Source organism: Siphateles boraxobius, unplaced genomic scaffold (assembly GCF_051911475.1).
Source record: "Siphateles boraxobius isolate OS27281-9 unplaced genomic scaffold, OSU_SipBor_1 46, whole genome shotgun sequence".
In the NCBI taxonomy this organism is placed as follows: Eukaryota; Metazoa; Chordata; class Actinopteri; order Cypriniformes; family Leuciscidae; genus Siphateles; species Siphateles boraxobius.
The window spans coordinates 11,465,688-11,483,480 of record NW_027509097.1 but is presented as its reverse complement, the minus strand read 5'-3'; the positions used below and the strand labels follow the sequence as shown (position 1 = coordinate 11,483,480).

Sequence of the window (17,793 nt, the reverse complement as noted above, 5' to 3'; positions counted from 1 at the left end):
CCAGGTTTGGGAAAGCCCACACCGACCTGTTTGCATAAGCCGAGACGACCCATTGCAAGATGTGGTTCTCTTTGAGCGGCCAGGGGGGCCTTTGGGACTGGATGCACTGTCTCACGAGTGGCCGGGAGGTTTATTATACGCTTTTCCTCCCCTCCCATTGATTCCTTATGTGCTCAAACGGGTGGATCTGGGACATTGCAGGATCTTACTGATCGCCCCGAAATGGCTAAAGAGTCATTGGTTCCCACTTCTCCTACGTCTGGTACAGGGCCATCCCTGGCCATTACCTATCAGAGCAGACCTTCTCTCTCAAGTGGCGGGTCAGATCTGGCACCCGAACCCAGACACGTTACAACTCTGGGTTTGGCCCCTACTCAGCCTCTCTCTTGTCAGCTGGAGTAGGCAGTAAGGAGTGCACACGGTCATTACGACATTCACACACTCAGTTTTTTTTTGTGTTTTGATAAGAAAAGTGTCGGAAAACCAGCCTCGAAACAGCGTCTATCACATTGGATAGTAGACACTATTGCACAAACATAATCCAGTCAGAGTTTACCAGTCCCAGCGAACCTGGTAGCTCATTCTACCAGGAGTCTGGCCACATCCTGGGCAGCACTGAAGGGGGTGGCACTAACGGACATATGTGCAGCGGCATCATGGAGTTCACCTTGTACCTTTGCCAGGTATTACAGGGTTAATGTGGCGGACCCAGGTACGCTTGGGTCCACAATTCTGCTTTCGGCCGCTAAGCAGGGTTGTAAAGAAGGAGAGACTTCCATCCCTCGTGACCTTGATGGTACTAGTCATCCAAGGTAAGACCGTGGTGACGGTCTGAGTGAGGTCGAAATAGATCGTAAGTTATGACTATAACTATGGATCTATGAGACCGAATGATGACCGTCACCATTGTCACTCGGGATGAACTGAGGCATTCCAGGCAAGAGGAAGTGTTCGGTTCATCCGGATGTTTTATAGGGAACCAACCACTTGGGGTCAGTCATCTGACATTGTTTACATTAGGTCTCGAGGAGAGCTAGCAGAATGGCGTCATTCAAGGTAAGACCGTGGTGACGGTCATCATTCGGTCTCATAGATCCATAGTTATAGTCATAACTTACGATTTAATGTCTGTTCCTTACACAGGACAATGCGAGTGTGGACCAGTCACCTCCACAAAAAACAGAGTTTAAAGCAAATTTGCTACATATGTAGCATATTCATGTCTTTGTAGTTTTAAATATTTTATATTTGTATATTTAGTGTTTATATATATTTTACATGAATTTATGTATAATAAAAAATATAATGAATTAAAAGTTTTTATTCATTTATCAAGGACAGCACACCGGTGAATGTGCCACTTTAAGCCATACATCTGCTGTCCCTTGGCTGACCAGGGGCTTGTACCATGATGGTAGTTGAACAAACTCAGGGTTACAGATTTAGTTTTGAGTTGACAAAACCAAACCAATCCAACCAGGCTTTGTTAGTACCATGATGCTGATCATCAACTTTTTCTGTTAACTCAGGCTTTGATCCTGAGTTTAGGAGTGACATCAGTAGCGAACAGCCAATCACATGCTGAGAAAGAGTGAAACTGAGAATCATTTCTCACGAGAAAAGCAGCGCAATTCACTCATTAAATAAAAGTATTAAAATAGTAAGAATTTAAACAAATTTACACAGCAAGAAAAAATAGCTGTCTATGAAAGAGGACAACTAAAAGAAAACGTCTTGCTATATCAGTGCAAGTAAAAGTTGTGAAGTTAGTTTATACAGTTGATAAAGGTATAGAGAGAATTAAACATTTTAGCTCACGTTGTCAATTTATAGCTTCATCTATTGATTCTAAAGCGTATTTATATTAGCTTTATATATTTATTCATTTAAACTCTGCGTAATAATAATTGATGAACTAAAATTGTACATGTGTAATTGATTAAGGGTATAATAATTACATAAATAATATCTAAATCATACAAATTTATTATTTTAAATAAGCATTACTAAAAGCCAGACGACTTTTGCTATGTAGTGACCTTTAATTTGGAGTAGAAACAGGTGGAGTGACTATCCTTTGCTCACAGCTGATTGGTCCAAGTTCGGTTTGCAACCTCTTACCTGGAGCATAACCTGCCCCGGACCAGGTTAGCCGTGGAGCGTAAGTTACTATGGCGATAAACACTGCTAAAAGCCAAACCACTTTCATGGTCCCTAAAACCCAGGGTTGGCGTAAACTAAACTGAAACATACCTGGCTAGCCACCTAAACCGGCTTAATGGTATAGGCCCCAGATGTTTAAATAATATAAACATTTACCTAGTTCTGGCATGAAACTGATATCACATCATTATCTACATAACGCAGCTGATTGGTTGCTGTTCATGTGCATTTGACTAGATAGGCTAAACTCTGCAGGGCAGTAGGGGACCTCGAGGGCCATAAGTATATATGTAAGGCTAGAAGCTTACGCTGCTATTTTGAACCAATTATCAGAACAAAATTGTTATCAGTTTTTTTATCTGACTCCATTAAAGTTGTTATTCTTTAACCTCTTATTCTTTGTACTGATTGAAAAAAGTAGGATTTACCGTTTAGATAACGCAGGTTACAATCACTTTAGATTTCAACATAATCAGTGAAAAATGAATGATTCTCAAAGCCTTTAAAGCAGGCAAAGTTTTTTTTTATTAAGTTACATGTTTAAATGTACAGACAGTATAATGAAACAACATACTGTATAGAAAAACCTAGCTGTAAAAAATAATGCACTGCTGTGCAGAACAGGCCGTAAAAGCCTTTCTTGTAATATGAGGTTACTCAAATACCATGTGGGAGTGTCAGGGTTAAAGCCTTTCTCCCTGACCAACAGTTACCTTTCATTCTTATAACCTGAGTACATCATTGTTAAACATGAGTGGAATACCAACACCAAAACCGACTGAGAGAGGAAACCAAAAGATATGGCTAGTTGGTGGTGATCAAGAACGGGAGAAGTACATTAACATTTTCACCTCAATGCATGTTTAAACAAAAGTACCTAGATTATACATTAGGATACTCTAATATCTCTATTAAGTTGACCACCTTTCAGTTCAGTTGATTATCTGTCAGATGAGACAGAACATGACAGTTACATGTTAGAACACACTAGTAGATAAATAGAATGTAGTGGAAAGCAGATGTGTCCTGTGAAGCAATGGTACAGATTAGAGGCTGACATTTTTTCGGGAATCCCACGGGTCACGGGATTCCCGTGGGATTCCTGCAGGATGGGAGTCATCTTTGCTATCAATCACGGGATTTGGACGGTACAGGATAAATGGTTAACGGGAGCAGACGGGAGCGGGAATCAACCAATAGCAAAGACGACAAAAAAAGAAAAAAGTAAATGCATCATTTTGTAGTTTCCTTTTAATACGCCTACAATGTAACGCAATTAAAAAATAACTACACGACCCAGCCGTCCCAGAAGCCATCAGTGCTTTTTGTCACGGCTTACTGCCGAAATTCAAAGAGCAGTGATGGAGGGAGCAAACAGCCGCGGAGAAGTCGATGTGGCAAAAAATGATTTACAGCGCAAAGTCAGAAGTAATGACATGTCTATTAAGTTCACAGAACTGGTCGGAAAGTCTGAAATATTAATTAAGTTTATGAGAGTAGAATGTGACGGTGATAGCACAATGTACGCTGCTTGTAAGACATGCTTAGTCTTAGTCAAGTACGCAAGTGATTCAGGGACGAGCGGTCTGAAGAAGCACACTTGCAAGGCAAATTCGGGAAAGAATCAGGCAAGCATCGCTTCGTTCATCAAGCGAAAATTGCCGTATATGGGAGCGGTACAGGAGCGGGAGTCAGTTTAAACAGGAGCGGGATGGGATTGGGAGTCAATTTACCAGGAGCGGGATGGGATGGGATTATTTTTTAAACTTTGGTCTGGGAGTGGGACGGGACAAGATTTCTTTCTATGGGAGTGGGACGGGACAGGAGTGAAAATCCACTCCCGTGTCATCCTCTAGTACAGATGTGACATAGAGGTGTAAATGACTCCGTCTCAGGAAAAAACTGTGTGTGTGTAGAATCTACACACATACACATTCCTTAATATTTGTGTGGAACTGTATTTTTCCCAGAATACTTTGATGAACAAAGTTCAAAGGAACAACATTTATTTGAAATTCGAAATCTTTAAACATTTTAAATGTCTTTAGGCACGTTTCATCAATTGAATGCTTCCTTGCTGAATAAAAGTATTCGTTCCTTTAAAAAAAACCTGACTTCAGCTGTTGTGTATCCGGAATTGTATTCAAAATCAAAAACAAATAGGAAAAGCAGCAAGAGATGCTTGAATTGCTGTTCTACTAAAGGACACATGGGGGAGACGCTTAACATATTTTCAGCTCCTTTTTAAGATTTTCACTTATGCTACATTCCAAATGAGGTGTTCCTTTTACTGGAAGCAATGATTCCATAAATCTTTGTTAATTTTATGAAATATATTACACAGTCAAGTTAATGCACCCGATAATGACCATGAGAAGCATGCAGTGAATGACGGATTCTATTATTAGCTGCAAGGAAATTCGAAAAGAATGTCTGGGGTTTTGTCCAGGTCTTTAGTTTTAAAGTCTCACCCTAAATGATCCTCACGAAACTATGCATTTGTCCAAACCAGAGTAGCCATTACTTTCCAGCAGACCCATTAGAATGCTATGAGAGGACATCTTTCCATATGGTCTCAACACTAGCATCAAAATGTTCACATCACGAGCCAAGCAGGAAAGCACCAAGGCCTAAATGAACACCGACAGGGCACACCTGAGATCACAACGAGGGAAACTACTTTACTGCCAACAAAAAGACTGCATTTGTGCCTTAAATACCCATTTTGGATATTTCAGTAATATAAAATTTAAAACATATGAACTTCAGATTGAATAGGGAGCAGATGTGCATAGAAACAAAACAAGATAATTTTCATTTGAGATTGCTGAAAAAATAAAAACACACTGTTTAACAGTGTAATTTAAGTCATTTTTATTATAGATTTATAAAGACATCTACCTAAAACTGGCCTAGTTCAACATGCTTATATTTTTTATACTGATATATTGGTATATATTTGGTTCCTATGATTAAGAATTATTAAAAGACATGTTAAGTACATGATCCTTAACATGTAAAAATGCCACTTATATGTTTTTAGAAATAGGGTAAATTAATAGGGTAGTATCATGTATGTATAAAACATGACAATAACATGTTTAATTATAAACATGGCTTTTAAAACAATGGAATCTCAATGTTTTTGAGTAAAAATATCCTTAGGCTGATGTCCTGCTTGTAACGTTTTTTGTTAAATACCACAGGCCCTTTTGCAATCAGAGTCCAAGCTGTTTTTCTGTCTGCTCACGCAGTTTTTGCTTCTGGATCTGACAGAGATGAAGAAAAGAAACAGTATTAGTGCTACAGTATTAAAGGGTTCAATCTGTCGACAGCAAACCACAAGCCTTTAAAAGCAAAGGTGTCATAGTAGCCCTTGAATGTCTGAAACCACATCAGTGGCTTTCATGCAGACAGGGAAATTGCTTGAATGTCTTCTGTCTAGAGACGAATGTGAATTGGCTCAAGAAAACACCATTTTTACATTTTCTTCATTTTTAACATGATGTACCCACAGAGACATAGAAAAGTGGGGATATTCATTATTTAAATGCTCACTGGAAAGACTTTCTCTAGAGTAAATGAATCATCTGAATTGTTTATTGTTAATAACTGTGGTGGTGTGCAGTGACTTTCATACTTTTTTTATATTTTATATCACTTACCTTGCCTGTGATAGTCAAAGGATATCCCTGAACAAACGTTACATAGCGTGGCACCTTGTAATGGGCAATCTGCAATAACAACAGTAATGTTTTAATGGCAAACAGTGGTAGTGTACATGTGCTGGATAACGCACAAAGCATGCTGGATATTCTGACCTTTCCTTTGCAGTAGGACTTGAGCTCTTCTGCAGTGCATTCCTGACCAGGCTTGAGTCTAATACAAGCACAAACTTCCTCTCCCATTCTCTCATCCTTCACTCCAACCACCTGTATGGACAACAGAGAGTTAATATTCTTTTCTAGCTTAAACCATCTTGCTTTCTTTACTGTAAAATGGAGGTCAAAGGAACAGTTGATGAGAAGTGCTAAGGTACATCAGTGTCACTGGTTTCTTTAGTTTGTAATGTTCCTGTTTGAGCATGAAAAGGTGCGCACTCTTTCTGAACTCCCTGAATCGCCTCAATTGTAGTCTTGAGGTTTCTTCCGGGAACATACACGCTACAATATTCCTCATTTAAATAATTTCCCCTCAAGGCATTTTGGAAAAAAAGGGCTGAGACCTAGATGAGTTACATAGTGTGTTGACACTCACGCGGTTATTGTAAAGGGCGTGACATTTGCGAAACACACTCGATGTTGACCAATCACAACACTGGTTCAGCTGACCAATCAGAGCACATTGTGCTTTTCAGAAGGAGAGCGTTTATAGCAACAGAAACTAAGAGCATTACTGACAGACTGGGAAAAGAGGTGCCGCAACTATATAAAAAATTATGTTTTTTTAACATTCATGCATGAAAACCTATTCTAGTAGATGCCAAAAACAAAACCAAGACTTTGTAAAAGGGCATAATAGGGCCTCTTTAACATTGTTGACCTGTACTTCTTGAACTTTAGGATGTGTATGCAGAAACTGTTCGATTTCAGCAGGGTAGACGTTCTCTCCTCCTCGGATGATCATGTCCTTGATGCGTCCTTCTATTTTGCAGTAGCCGTACTTGTCCAAAGTGGCAATATCACTTTATAAATAACAGAACAGTCATTTAATCATGTAATGAATTCTGAATAATGATCATATCTAGTAAGAGAGAACGGAAAAAAATAAAATAATAATGTACTCGCACTTACCCAGTCTTGTACCAGCGATCTTTTGTGATGCACTCCTTGGTCTTTTCATCATCTTCCCAGTATCCCAGCATCACGCAGTATCCCCGGATCATCAGCTCCCCCTGAGTGCCCAAAGGCACGATCTGTCCTGTAGTAGGGTTCACTACTTTTGCCTAATGGAGAAACCACCATTCAGTGTGTGCTAAAACAGAAAATAAATTTGCATGCAGAACATCTTTATCTAGTAGTGTGTGGAAATGAACCTCAGTATGGGGGCATATACATCCAGCAGTTTCTGTCTTGCGCTCCATGCTGTCAACTGGAAAGCCGCTGAATGTCACAGGGCTGTTTTCGGTTGTGCCGTACCCAATCTGTTCCAAAACAAAAGGATGTCTATCTTTTTTTTTGTTATAATTTATTATTTTATTATTACATATAGTATTGTATTATATTAATTATGAAACATTTAGAAAACATTTTAAAGGTTTTAAATTGTTAAAATAATATGTAAATAAAAAATTCACATAACTTTTTTTTTCAATTACATGAAGTTTATTTACTTAAAAGTGAGGAAATCCTTTGCCTTAAAATTAAGTCTTTTTACTTTTTACAGTGTACACATTACAATTACATTATTGCATACTAATTACATATTTTATAATTATTTATTTTAAAGATTTATTTATCCCCCTTTGCTTACAGTAACACAAATTAGAAATAGTGTCAGAAATATTTCTTCTTTTTACATTTTTCAAAATCCTAAAACGTTGTTTACTTCCATGTGTAAATTACATTTTAAAGCCCAGATGTTGGAGTGTATGTGTTATGGTTTGTGGAACTAACCTCAGGATTTCGATGCCATTAAACTCACTTAAATTTCAGTCCGTGTGCTTACATTACACTTTTTAAAGGCCTTTTGTTAACATTTTTCAGAAAAATAGCCTAAACACAAGCAGACAGCTGAATCCACCAGGCCTGGGAAGCAGGTGAGGTATGTGGTGCGCACCTGAGAACTGGCACTCCCTCTATAGAGTTTCGCTTTGGGCTAAAACAAATCATCCAAATAAGATAGCCTTAGATACTATGCACTGGAAACAATTCCTCCATGGTGTCATTCAGACATAACCTCATCACAGCACAGGATGTCAATTTGTGTTTACCAAGCTGAATTACACAAGCTGCCAGCTGTTGAGGTGAGACTGTGTGACATGCCAGACATTTAAAATGTTGTTTGGAGCTTTTGAACTCCATTAGTAAAGGGGAAAAAATGCATGCATCATCTCAAATGGCCATTTAAATATATATATTTTTGAGATTTCAGTGTCAAACAATATTACACCTTTTCTCACTTGATATAATTATTTTGTTATATATAGATAACGATAACAGGCCAATGCACTAACCAAATACTAGATATGTGCTGGACAGAATTTGCACACTGCAGGGTGTGAATGTGGACTTGAAAGGACCAAGACATACACTTTGCCGATACAATGTTAAATTTGTTAAGCAAACACTAGATTCCGCCTAACTTGAGAAAAGCTGATCTGAGATCTGAGGTCTCATTTAGGTCTTTAAGCCAAAGAAAGAGGAACAAGGATAAAATGTTTTGTTGCATGTGAAAAAAAAAGGTGATTACACAGTGCTCTTCAGTTTCTTTCCTTTTTATACTGAATACTGTACAGTTGAAATCAAAGGAGGCATTTATGTAGAAGAATGTGCCTCTCCAAATGAAACGCTCCTATGCAGACAAAAGAAAAACCTCCATTTTCATTGTTGTGATGTGATACCAGCCAAACATCTGGTGGTGATTATATGTTATAAAACACCCGCCATATGTGAGTGGCTCCTTTTTCCCCTTCTGCTGACTAAAAACAATGGAACTGTCTGGCACGACACATTCTCACCTTAACCTCACGGGATTTGGCTGCACACAAGTTGACCAACGAAATGAGAGACTAGGAACAAAAATACAGTTTCGGACGTCTGAACTTTCTTACACCAAACATGCATTTAAAACCTTTCTTATTTTTTTAAGGTAAACATTTTAAAAAAAATAATAAACTTGTCTTAGACAAAAATATATCCACATTTTTCCTACGGCACATGACGCAGAATATGAGAGTAACTTCCATTAAACTGTAAACAATCAGCAAAAGGTTTGCTCTATGAATGCAATAAGCATTTTCAAAAAATGATACAATGAGATTCTACTCACCCTTCAACCATCGAACATCAAAAGAAATAATGATGTAAATTCAGCTATTATTTTGTCCTCTTGTGGAATATATGGAAATATGTTATATCAAAATAGCTTCATCAGTGCAGTGCTAAATAAAAAACACAAACAAAGTAATTTCTAATGAACACCTAGCAGATTCTGCAAGTGCTATGTAAAGCAGAACTGTATTATAGGCACTATAGGCAAATAAATGTAAAAAAATATTAGCTTTAAAAAGGTTATATAATGTTTTTAATGTTTTCCTTTTACTTTAGTGTGTAATGTATTTCTTTGTGCATGTACCAGTATAAGATCTTCAAAGTTACAAAGCTCATAGTCTCCCACAAAAGGGATTTATTTTATATCTAACAGAAAACACTGATCCAGACCTGCCTAAAACATCACCATCGAAGTTCAGATATTACTTCAGAAAACTTCTGTCACAATGTGAAATATTAGTATAATCCCCCCTCAAACCCTAAAAAGGCACAAAGAAAGAAGTCGAGGCATCATTGAATTAATGTTACCGCCATGTCGTGGAGTTTTGTTGCGAAAGCAAAATCTCTTTGTTTGGCCCTCCGAAATTTATTTATATTCACTTGTGTACAGCTCATTTTACAGAGGACAGCTTCCTGAACCTGGGAGAGTACAACGCCGTCTGCCCTAACGCAAAGAAAACATATTTCTTAATAAATATATTATATAAATATAGTATATAATATATTAAATGATTTAACAATATATTTTAAAATATAAAGAACAATACCTGTATAGTATGTAAATATATTACAATATATTGAATAATAAATAAGGAATTGCCGGTTTCATATATTGAAAAATGAGACAATTTACTTGTATATCATCATAATGTATGTAATTTCATATTCAGTAATACACTTCATAACATATAGATGTATAACGTGATCAGATATGATATATGATATGAAATTGAAAATTTACTCATGCAGTATGTAAACACATACATATCGAAATATATAATGTAATATATTTCTAATATTCCATAATTATTTACATTATATATGTTTAATATTGTCAGATATAACTTAACAATAGTACAGTACTAAATGATTTGGCAAAGAGACGATCACTGTGCTGAAGAGCACACAACCATTGCTTTTATAAATATAAATATAATAAGTCTTAATAGTGTTAAGCCAATCGTCAACCGAAACACAGACTCTACTCTTCAGCACAATGGTAACCCCAAAAACTCACACATACCAGAAAACCTTTCAAATCCAAAATAATATAACTTAAAACATAAACCAATCTCCCCCTTTTAATATCGAGCTAAAACACGTGAAATAACACTTACTTTGAACATTTATTCTTCTTTAACAGTCAGAAGCAAAGCATGTTGGGAACTAGAAATCTGTTGTAACCACTGATTGTAACTCATTCTGTGAATGTGTGCGTGTACAATACATTCATATTGGAACATGTATGTGCAATATATGTAGACAATTAAGGATTTGACAAAGGACTAGACAAATAATCGCATTATATTTTACAGTATATTCCAATATATTTTTGTTACGTAAGGGTGTACACAAGTCGTAATTGCAAAGTTGGTTCCGATCGATCTGCGGTTTCAGAATCTGACTTGGGTTCGGAGTGATACGGTAAAACCGATGAGATTAACAGAAGATGGTGTTTACAATTGCTTTAGAAGTCTTGGAAGCTGAAGAATAGAGGTACTCCAATAATGTACAATTTTCAACATTAAAGCATGCTAATCTATTCTATTACACTCAAAATAAATAATGAACTTTCACAATAGCATCATATGACCCAGTTAAGTTTGCAATGGCTATGTAAGTTCGTGATTATTGTGATTATAATTTACTATTATAAACACTAGTACTGCGTTCAGCTCTCTTCCCTCCTTTTCTCTGACTCACACACACCCCTCTCTCTCTCTCTCTCTCTAGCTCACATCTAGCCCTCTCTCTCTCTCTCTCTCCACTCTCACACACTCTTTCTTTATTCTTAGGTTGTGTGGACCACTTTAGCTGTCTGTATATGTTCCTGCTGCATACGTCTGTCGGAGTAAAGCAGAAAGAACACCAAATAGCATAAAGCAGTGGACTGATCAACACTCCATCATCATGTACAGTTTCAGCTTCTTACTGGTGCTAGTGTTTCTACAGGTTTGCGTCCCTTTTGCGTTTGCCGCACCAACTCAGTGCCCAAGCCAGTGCCACTGCCATGGGGACCTGCAACATGTTATCTGTGACAACGTCGGACTGAAGAAGATCCCCCGCATATCCGAGACAACTCGTCTCCTAAATCTGCAAAGAAACAACTTGGGAAATCTCCCAACTGGAGGCTTCAGCGAGATGAAGGGGCTAATTTCTCTGCATCTACAGTACTGTCAGATCCGCGAGATCTCCAGCCAGGCTTTCAAAGGGGTAAAGAAGCTTGTCTACCTTTACTTGTCTAATAATGAGATCAGCACCATCAAAACAGGTGCTTTTGAGGACCTAACCGAACTGACCTATCTCTATTTGGATGGTAACCACATCACAATCCTTCCGAAGGGCATCTTTTCTCCCATGGTCAACCTGTTTATCTTGCAGCTCGACAACAACAAGCTTCGAGAGCTGCAGCCTGGTACTTTCACAGGTGCTAATGATCTCCGATGGCTTTATTTAAGTGGCAACGAGTTGAGCTCCATACAGCCAGGTTCTCTTGATGAAGTGGAGAACCTAGCCATTCTAACCTTGGACCGTAACCAGCTGTCCACCTACCCTCTTCTGGCTATGAGCAAGCTGCGTGTCATAGAGGATCTCAACTTGTCCAAAAACCCTCTCAGGTTCATCCCTGAACACGCATTCCGGAGCTTCGGCCGCTACATGGAGAAGCTACATCTAAATGACATGAGCCTGGAGAAGGTAAGTCTGTGACAAAGCAGTTATTTTGTGGATTAAACACTTAAAAACAAGAATAAAACATGAAAAAAAATAAGATACTCCTGATATTCTGTCTATTCCCTTCAGGCCTTAAATAAGGTCACATGTGCTTTATGTCAGGATGCACATGTGCTATTCCAGCAGGATTTTTCCCTGTGGATCACTAAATGGGAAAATAAAATGGTTTAAGAGAAACATTTATCTTTTCCTTGTCTTTGATCTGACTTACACAGAATCTCCACATGGACTGATACCAGTGCAAACTATCACATTATTGACCAAAATATTTCAAATAATATATATAACAAGTATACATAAAAACACACAGAGACGTGCATGGGCAAAGGCACATGAACAAGTATTAGCCCCATGCAGTTGGTCAATGCTGTTTGTATGATAGAAAAGGGAAAAAATAACCACTCTTCCTTCACATGAGGATAATTTTAGGGTCTATTTGCTGAATTTTATTTTGAGAGCCATGTTTTTTCCTCTCACTTGGCGAACCATGTAAACAGGTCAGCAAGGGTTAGCAGACAGGTAAATAGTAACAGGGTGTTCCATGGCCCATGAAGAAGTATTTTTAGGCTGCTGTTGCCTCACCTGAATGGACAAGTGAGCCCTTTGCAAGCATTTCTGGCAAAAGAGCAGGTCGATGGGAGGAGTGGACCGACAGAAAAAGTGAAAAACAACCCTTCCATGATGGAAATGATCCATCCTCTATCGCCTCGAATTACCAAACTCTCCACGTCTCTTGCCTTCTGAGTGGAAATTTCCAAAACGTCATTTTCAATAAGTGCATCTTTTCTACGCTTGCATAACACACCCACAGACACTGTGTGTACACGGTCTCAGCTCCTCAACCGTCGTCTTCCAATAAAGCAGACACCACGCAGACCTGTACATCTAACACCTTGGTGAAGTTTTTAGCAGCCTTGCATACGCTTATGAAGTTTGATGGAGGGCTAGAAGGAGAGTGTGGACAGGTTTACATAAGCTCTGGCACAGAGGACGCCATGAGAGAGGCCTTTCATGTGGAAAAAAAGCCCTCAGTCTAGCATTCACAAGTCTCCTTCAGATATTAAGAGAGACTTTGAATGCTAATTGCTAGGAAATTCTACACGCAGAAGCAAAGCAGTGAGTTGTAACATGTTATCATCTGTATATATACTGTCTATCTGCTCTTTCTACCCATCAAGTTCTCCAATGCTGCCTTTGAGGGAGTGACGGCTCTCAAGTCTCTGCATCTTGAAAACAACAAGCTGAAATCGCTGCCGAACAGCCTTGAGTTTAGCACTCTCCAGAACATCACTCTGTTTAACAACCCCTGGAGCTGCACCTGCCAATTAGCAAATCTCAAAAAGTAAGAGAAAAAACCCAGAACACCACTTTAAATATAACTATTTAAGGTTGATGCAGTAATAAAAAGAAACTATGCCTTTCATTTTTACTTCATGGCTTAATTTAAACTCAACATGAAATCAAAATCAAACCTATCTGCTTTCTTAATACATGCTTTTGGTAATTTCGTGAACAATTCATTGGCACATGTTATTCTAAAGGGAAAGTCTTTTGTCTTTGTTTGTCTGAAATGTTTGTCTTTCTAATATTTAATGAGATTGTAATAACTTATTCAAACAGTAATTGACAATGCTTTAGATTTGCTTTAAATGCTTGGATTTTCGTGTGCAGATGGATGGACACTAGCCGCAATCGCCCTGATGCAGTTTGTGCTTCTCCTGGAAACCAGAAAGGAAAGCAAATAAGAGAGAGCACTGCTTTCACCCGCTGCAAGGCAAAGAGGACCAGGAAGGGACCACGGCTCTGAGATGGTGAGCAGCCCTATTAATTCCACTCACACAACTTCAGAACATAACATAACATAACAACATTTGAAACTGCAAAAATTACATTGCATTAACAAAAATCACCTCCGAGTCCAGACCTTAAATTCATTGAAAGTCTTTGGGATGTGCTGAAGTAGATTTTACAGAGTGCTTGAAGGAAATGATGCACCTCTTGATGGAAACAAATGTTGTGATGTTATTTCCATCAAGGGGTGCATCAATGTTTGGTCAAGATCTTGTATTGGCAAAGTATTCAAGCAATCTGTAAAGTCTACTCCAGCACATCCCAAATACTTTCAATGAATTTAAGGTCAGGACTCAGAGGTGCCAATTCATGTGTGAAAATGATTCTTCATGCTCCCACCCAACCATTCTTTTACAATTTGAGCCTGATGAATCTTGATATTGTCATCCAGGAATATGGCCATGATGTGTCTTCCTACATGGTTGTTTAAGAAATTAAAAGCTACACACTCCATCAACTGGTGTTAGAAGAAATGTTGCAAAACAGTCACTGCAACAATGATCCAATCATAGAATCTTAAGCATTTGCCTATTAAAATCATAACAGCAGTTTTTTATTTATTTTTTGGCTGGGCAGTGTATAATACAGCTATATATAAATTATTGTACAATTATTTACATATTTAGAAGTATTTGCAAGAGTGCTGAGACTAAAGTCAATGTTTACTTAGAAATACTTGCTGAGACCAGCAGTCAAATAACAAAATAAGAAGCCTGTGAAGTAATCGTGATAACTGAACACGCAGTTCCAAACAGTTTTATCCAAGACTGCTATACACCATTGGCAAAACCAAGTCCTCCAGGTTTGAGACCCACACCCTAAACTGAGGTCTAATATCCAGACCCATACAAGGTTTATGTGGTCCTCAGAGGTCTTGTAAATGAGACCACAGGATTAAGGCTCATAAAAATGAGACATTAATCACAGACATCAATATGACAGCTAGTCTCTTTCCACATGATTTGCAAATGTAAATAAATTAAGAAAAACAGAGTAACTAACTAGTCTCAAGGGTTCTCTGTGGTGCACAGCGCAAGACACCTCTTCTCTCCCATGATCTCTATAAAAGACTCTTTCATCAGGAGATACTCAGGAGATTCTGTTCAAGTGCCCAGAGAGGCCACTGCGAATGTGATAAACAACGCTAAATGGTTATGAAATTATTTAAGCAAAGTTCTGAAAGGTATGGGACAGGAGAAGCCTGGTCCCAAGTTACCAATTTAATCATTGGTGGACTTATCTCTAATTCAGTAGCTATTAATGCTTAGCTTATGTTTTGAATTAAATTATGCATGCACCTTTCCCATAACAGTCATTATATTGCATTTACATAATATAATCACTTGATCCTAAAGCATGGACTTCCAGTAACTTCTGTGAGAAATTAAAGTCGCATATTTAAACAAGAGAATCGAGAGGCTAATGCTAATCGTATGCGTTTTTACCTCCTCCAACATAAAGTTGAGAGACTGGTAATACTATAATTGTGGTCAGGATATGGGTTTGGGCCACTGCCTTGTGGTAAAATATTGTCTGCTATGTTCTTCCGAACTATCCTTCATGTTCTTCCTGGTCTCTTTGTCCTTTAAAGTTTGTTTGTGCTTCTCCATTTAGGCTTTGGCACTATGTGCAGAATGTCCAAAACTAAGCTTGGCAAACTTATTTGTGTGTTCCCTCAGGAGGACAGGGCCTGTCCAGGTGTCAGGACTTCAATGTGCAGAAAAGGAAAGCAATGCAGACTGCTACATTGGGACTGTCCATTTCCTCTTTCACTATTTTTTTTTTTGAGACATAAATGCGCTGACTCAATTCATACTAAACAACATAAATAACATACATGTGTTCACAGACATTGACAAACACCCTGAAGGAGCAACTGGGTACATCTGCAAAGTGAAATTTTCACAAATAAGAACACCACAAATGAAATGTGCCTCAAACTCTTAGTATTCACTGGTATGTTAATGTATATGCTAATTCAAACAACATGGTGATAACTCCATCATCACAGGACTAGTTTTTTCCACACCATAGAAAAAAAATCAGGAGTACTTTCGGGAATACTCTTCTCCATAAAATGAGAATTGCTAGAATGGATTGACATTGCATTGATTAGCATTTATTTAGAAATGGGACAAAGACTTCATCTAGACTACATGTTTGAGGTAAGTTTGAAATGTTCTGCTAAATGTATGACAAACCCTATAATTCCAAATACAGGTATATCTACATCAAAAATAAAATCAGGCTTTTATCAGAGGGACTATTATAGATATGTTAAATTTTTCAGCATAAAAATGTAGAAGGATGTACGTCACAGCCAAACATGTTTTGCAGGCATTCTTTGAGGCACTGTAGAATGAACCTTATCTATTCGACCGATTCTAATTTTATGATATTTCAAGTCATACTCCCATTCTCATGGTAGAGGCACTTAATATTATATAACCACCACAGTGTTATAATCAAAGCGGAGCTCTTCGTGAGGATCCTGTTTCCACATTGTGAGATCCTCCTTAGCTTTATGCATCTCGCAACGTCCTGCAAGAGTTTCTGAGGCTTTGCAAACATGACAAACCAAGCTTGACCATGAATAAAACTGACACATATTCAAGATGTGACATGACCTGACCTCTTCTTCAAATCTCTGACCAACGTCAAACGCAACACAGGCGAGGAAAACGTGGACTCCTTATAGCCATGAAAAAAGTAAATGAGACAATATATGCAAGATAAAATGTCATTATCACAAAATAGAATTAAGACCGGGTGATCAGGATTGGTTGCCAAAGATTAGCCATTAAAGATGCTGTGACTGACCAATCAAAATCAAGAAATTATGAGGATGGTGCCAGAAGAGAAGGATTTACGAGCGGGTAAAAAAAAAAAAAAAAAAAAACTTTTAAAACAAAATATTTAGACAAATGGAGGTTCTCCAGTCTAATGATATCAGTTTGTAATGGTATCAGTTTGTTACTGTGATGTACTCATGTTCAATAAAAGACATATAAAGCACTAACAATAATGAGAACTTAATGAATTTCAAGTGGATGCACTAGAATTGTGCAGTCTCCGCTTAGAAAAACAGTAGTACTGTTATCTTCTCCATACCCATTTCTTAACGGGACAGTTCACCCAAAAATAAAAATGGTCATCATTTACTACACCCTCATTACTCTCAAAACTTGTATGACTTTTTTTCTTTTGTGAAAAATAAAATGAGTTATTCATGACAGAATGTGCAAGCTGCTGTTGTTTCATAAAGTGACTAATTTAAAAAAAACATTAAATCCAACCCTAAACTTTTGAACATTAGTGTACATTACTCAAATATAAGGGGAATATTTAATGTGATTATGGAATATCAGGTGTGGTAAATATAGAAGGTATATTTATTTTCTTAGAAGAGAAATATGATGTACTTTATTTCAGTGTTTTTTACTGAAATAAAAGTACAGACAAGGTGAGCTGTTCTATTAGTGATTTTTTTAAATGCGTTAATTTAATTCATGATTATCATCAGATTTGTCAGAGAGGTTGAAAGAAAATATTATCAAAATTGCAGCTAAACCATTAATGTGAAAATCTCTGTCTCCCCCTAGTGATACTGACATGTAGTATACATACTGTACAATCCTGGTCAGAATCATTGGCAAGACGCCTGTGAAAATAAATCTGCATTGTTAATTCTTTTGACCTTTTATAAAAAATAAAACACAAAAATAAAACACAAAAATATAACCTATCATTTAAGTAAAACTATTTAAAATGGGGGGGGGGGGGGGGGGGCTCATTTATGAAATGTTTTTCTCTAATACACATTGGCCACAGTTAA

General features: G+C 37.6%; 2 protein-coding genes across 2 annotated transcripts in view; one reads left to right on the top strand and one right to left on the bottom strand.

Moving 5' to 3' along the window:
* Positions 1 to 2,664: 2,664 nt before the first annotated feature.
* acsf2 (acyl-CoA synthetase family member 2) overlaps positions 2,665 to 17,793 on the bottom strand; it is a 28,849-nt gene continuing 13,720 nt past the window's right edge. The window contains exons 11-16 of the mRNA XM_077200813.1: positions 7,199 to 7,306; positions 6,957 to 7,108; positions 6,706 to 6,847; positions 5,985 to 6,095; positions 5,829 to 5,897; positions 2,665 to 5,432 (exon numbers count right to left, since the gene is read on the bottom strand). Coding sequence (XP_077056928.1) covers positions 5,382 to 5,432; positions 5,829 to 5,897; positions 5,985 to 6,095; positions 6,706 to 6,847; positions 6,957 to 7,108; positions 7,199 to 7,306 — 633 coding nt within the window. The 3' untranslated portion in view covers positions 2,665 to 5,381. The remainder of the gene's footprint in view (positions 5,433 to 5,828; positions 5,898 to 5,984; positions 6,096 to 6,705; positions 6,848 to 6,956; positions 7,109 to 7,198; positions 7,307 to 17,793) is intronic.
* Positions 11,015 to 16,977, top strand: chad (chondroadherin). The gene is made up of 4 exons (XM_077200819.1): positions 11,015 to 12,071; positions 13,286 to 13,449; positions 13,779 to 13,918; positions 15,638 to 16,977. Exons 1-3 carry the CDS (start codon positions 11,286 to 11,288, stop codon positions 13,912 to 13,914), a joined length of 1,086 nt encoding a protein of 361 aa, XP_077056934.1. The 5' UTR covers positions 11,015 to 11,285; the 3' UTR covers positions 13,915 to 13,918; positions 15,638 to 16,977.

Coding starts and splice junctions, on each gene's coding strand:
- chad (XM_077200819.1), top strand. CDS start 11,286: ATGTACAGTTTCAGCTTCTTACTGGTGCTAGTGTTTCTACAGGTTTGC. Junction 12,072..13,285: donor ATGACATGAGCCTGGAGAAG/GTAAGTCTGTGA, acceptor CTACCCATCAAG/TTCTCCAATGCTGCCTTTGA. Junction 13,450..13,778: donor CAATTAGCAAATCTCAAAAA/GTAAGAGAAAAA, acceptor TTTCGTGTGCAG/ATGGATGGACACTAGCCGCA.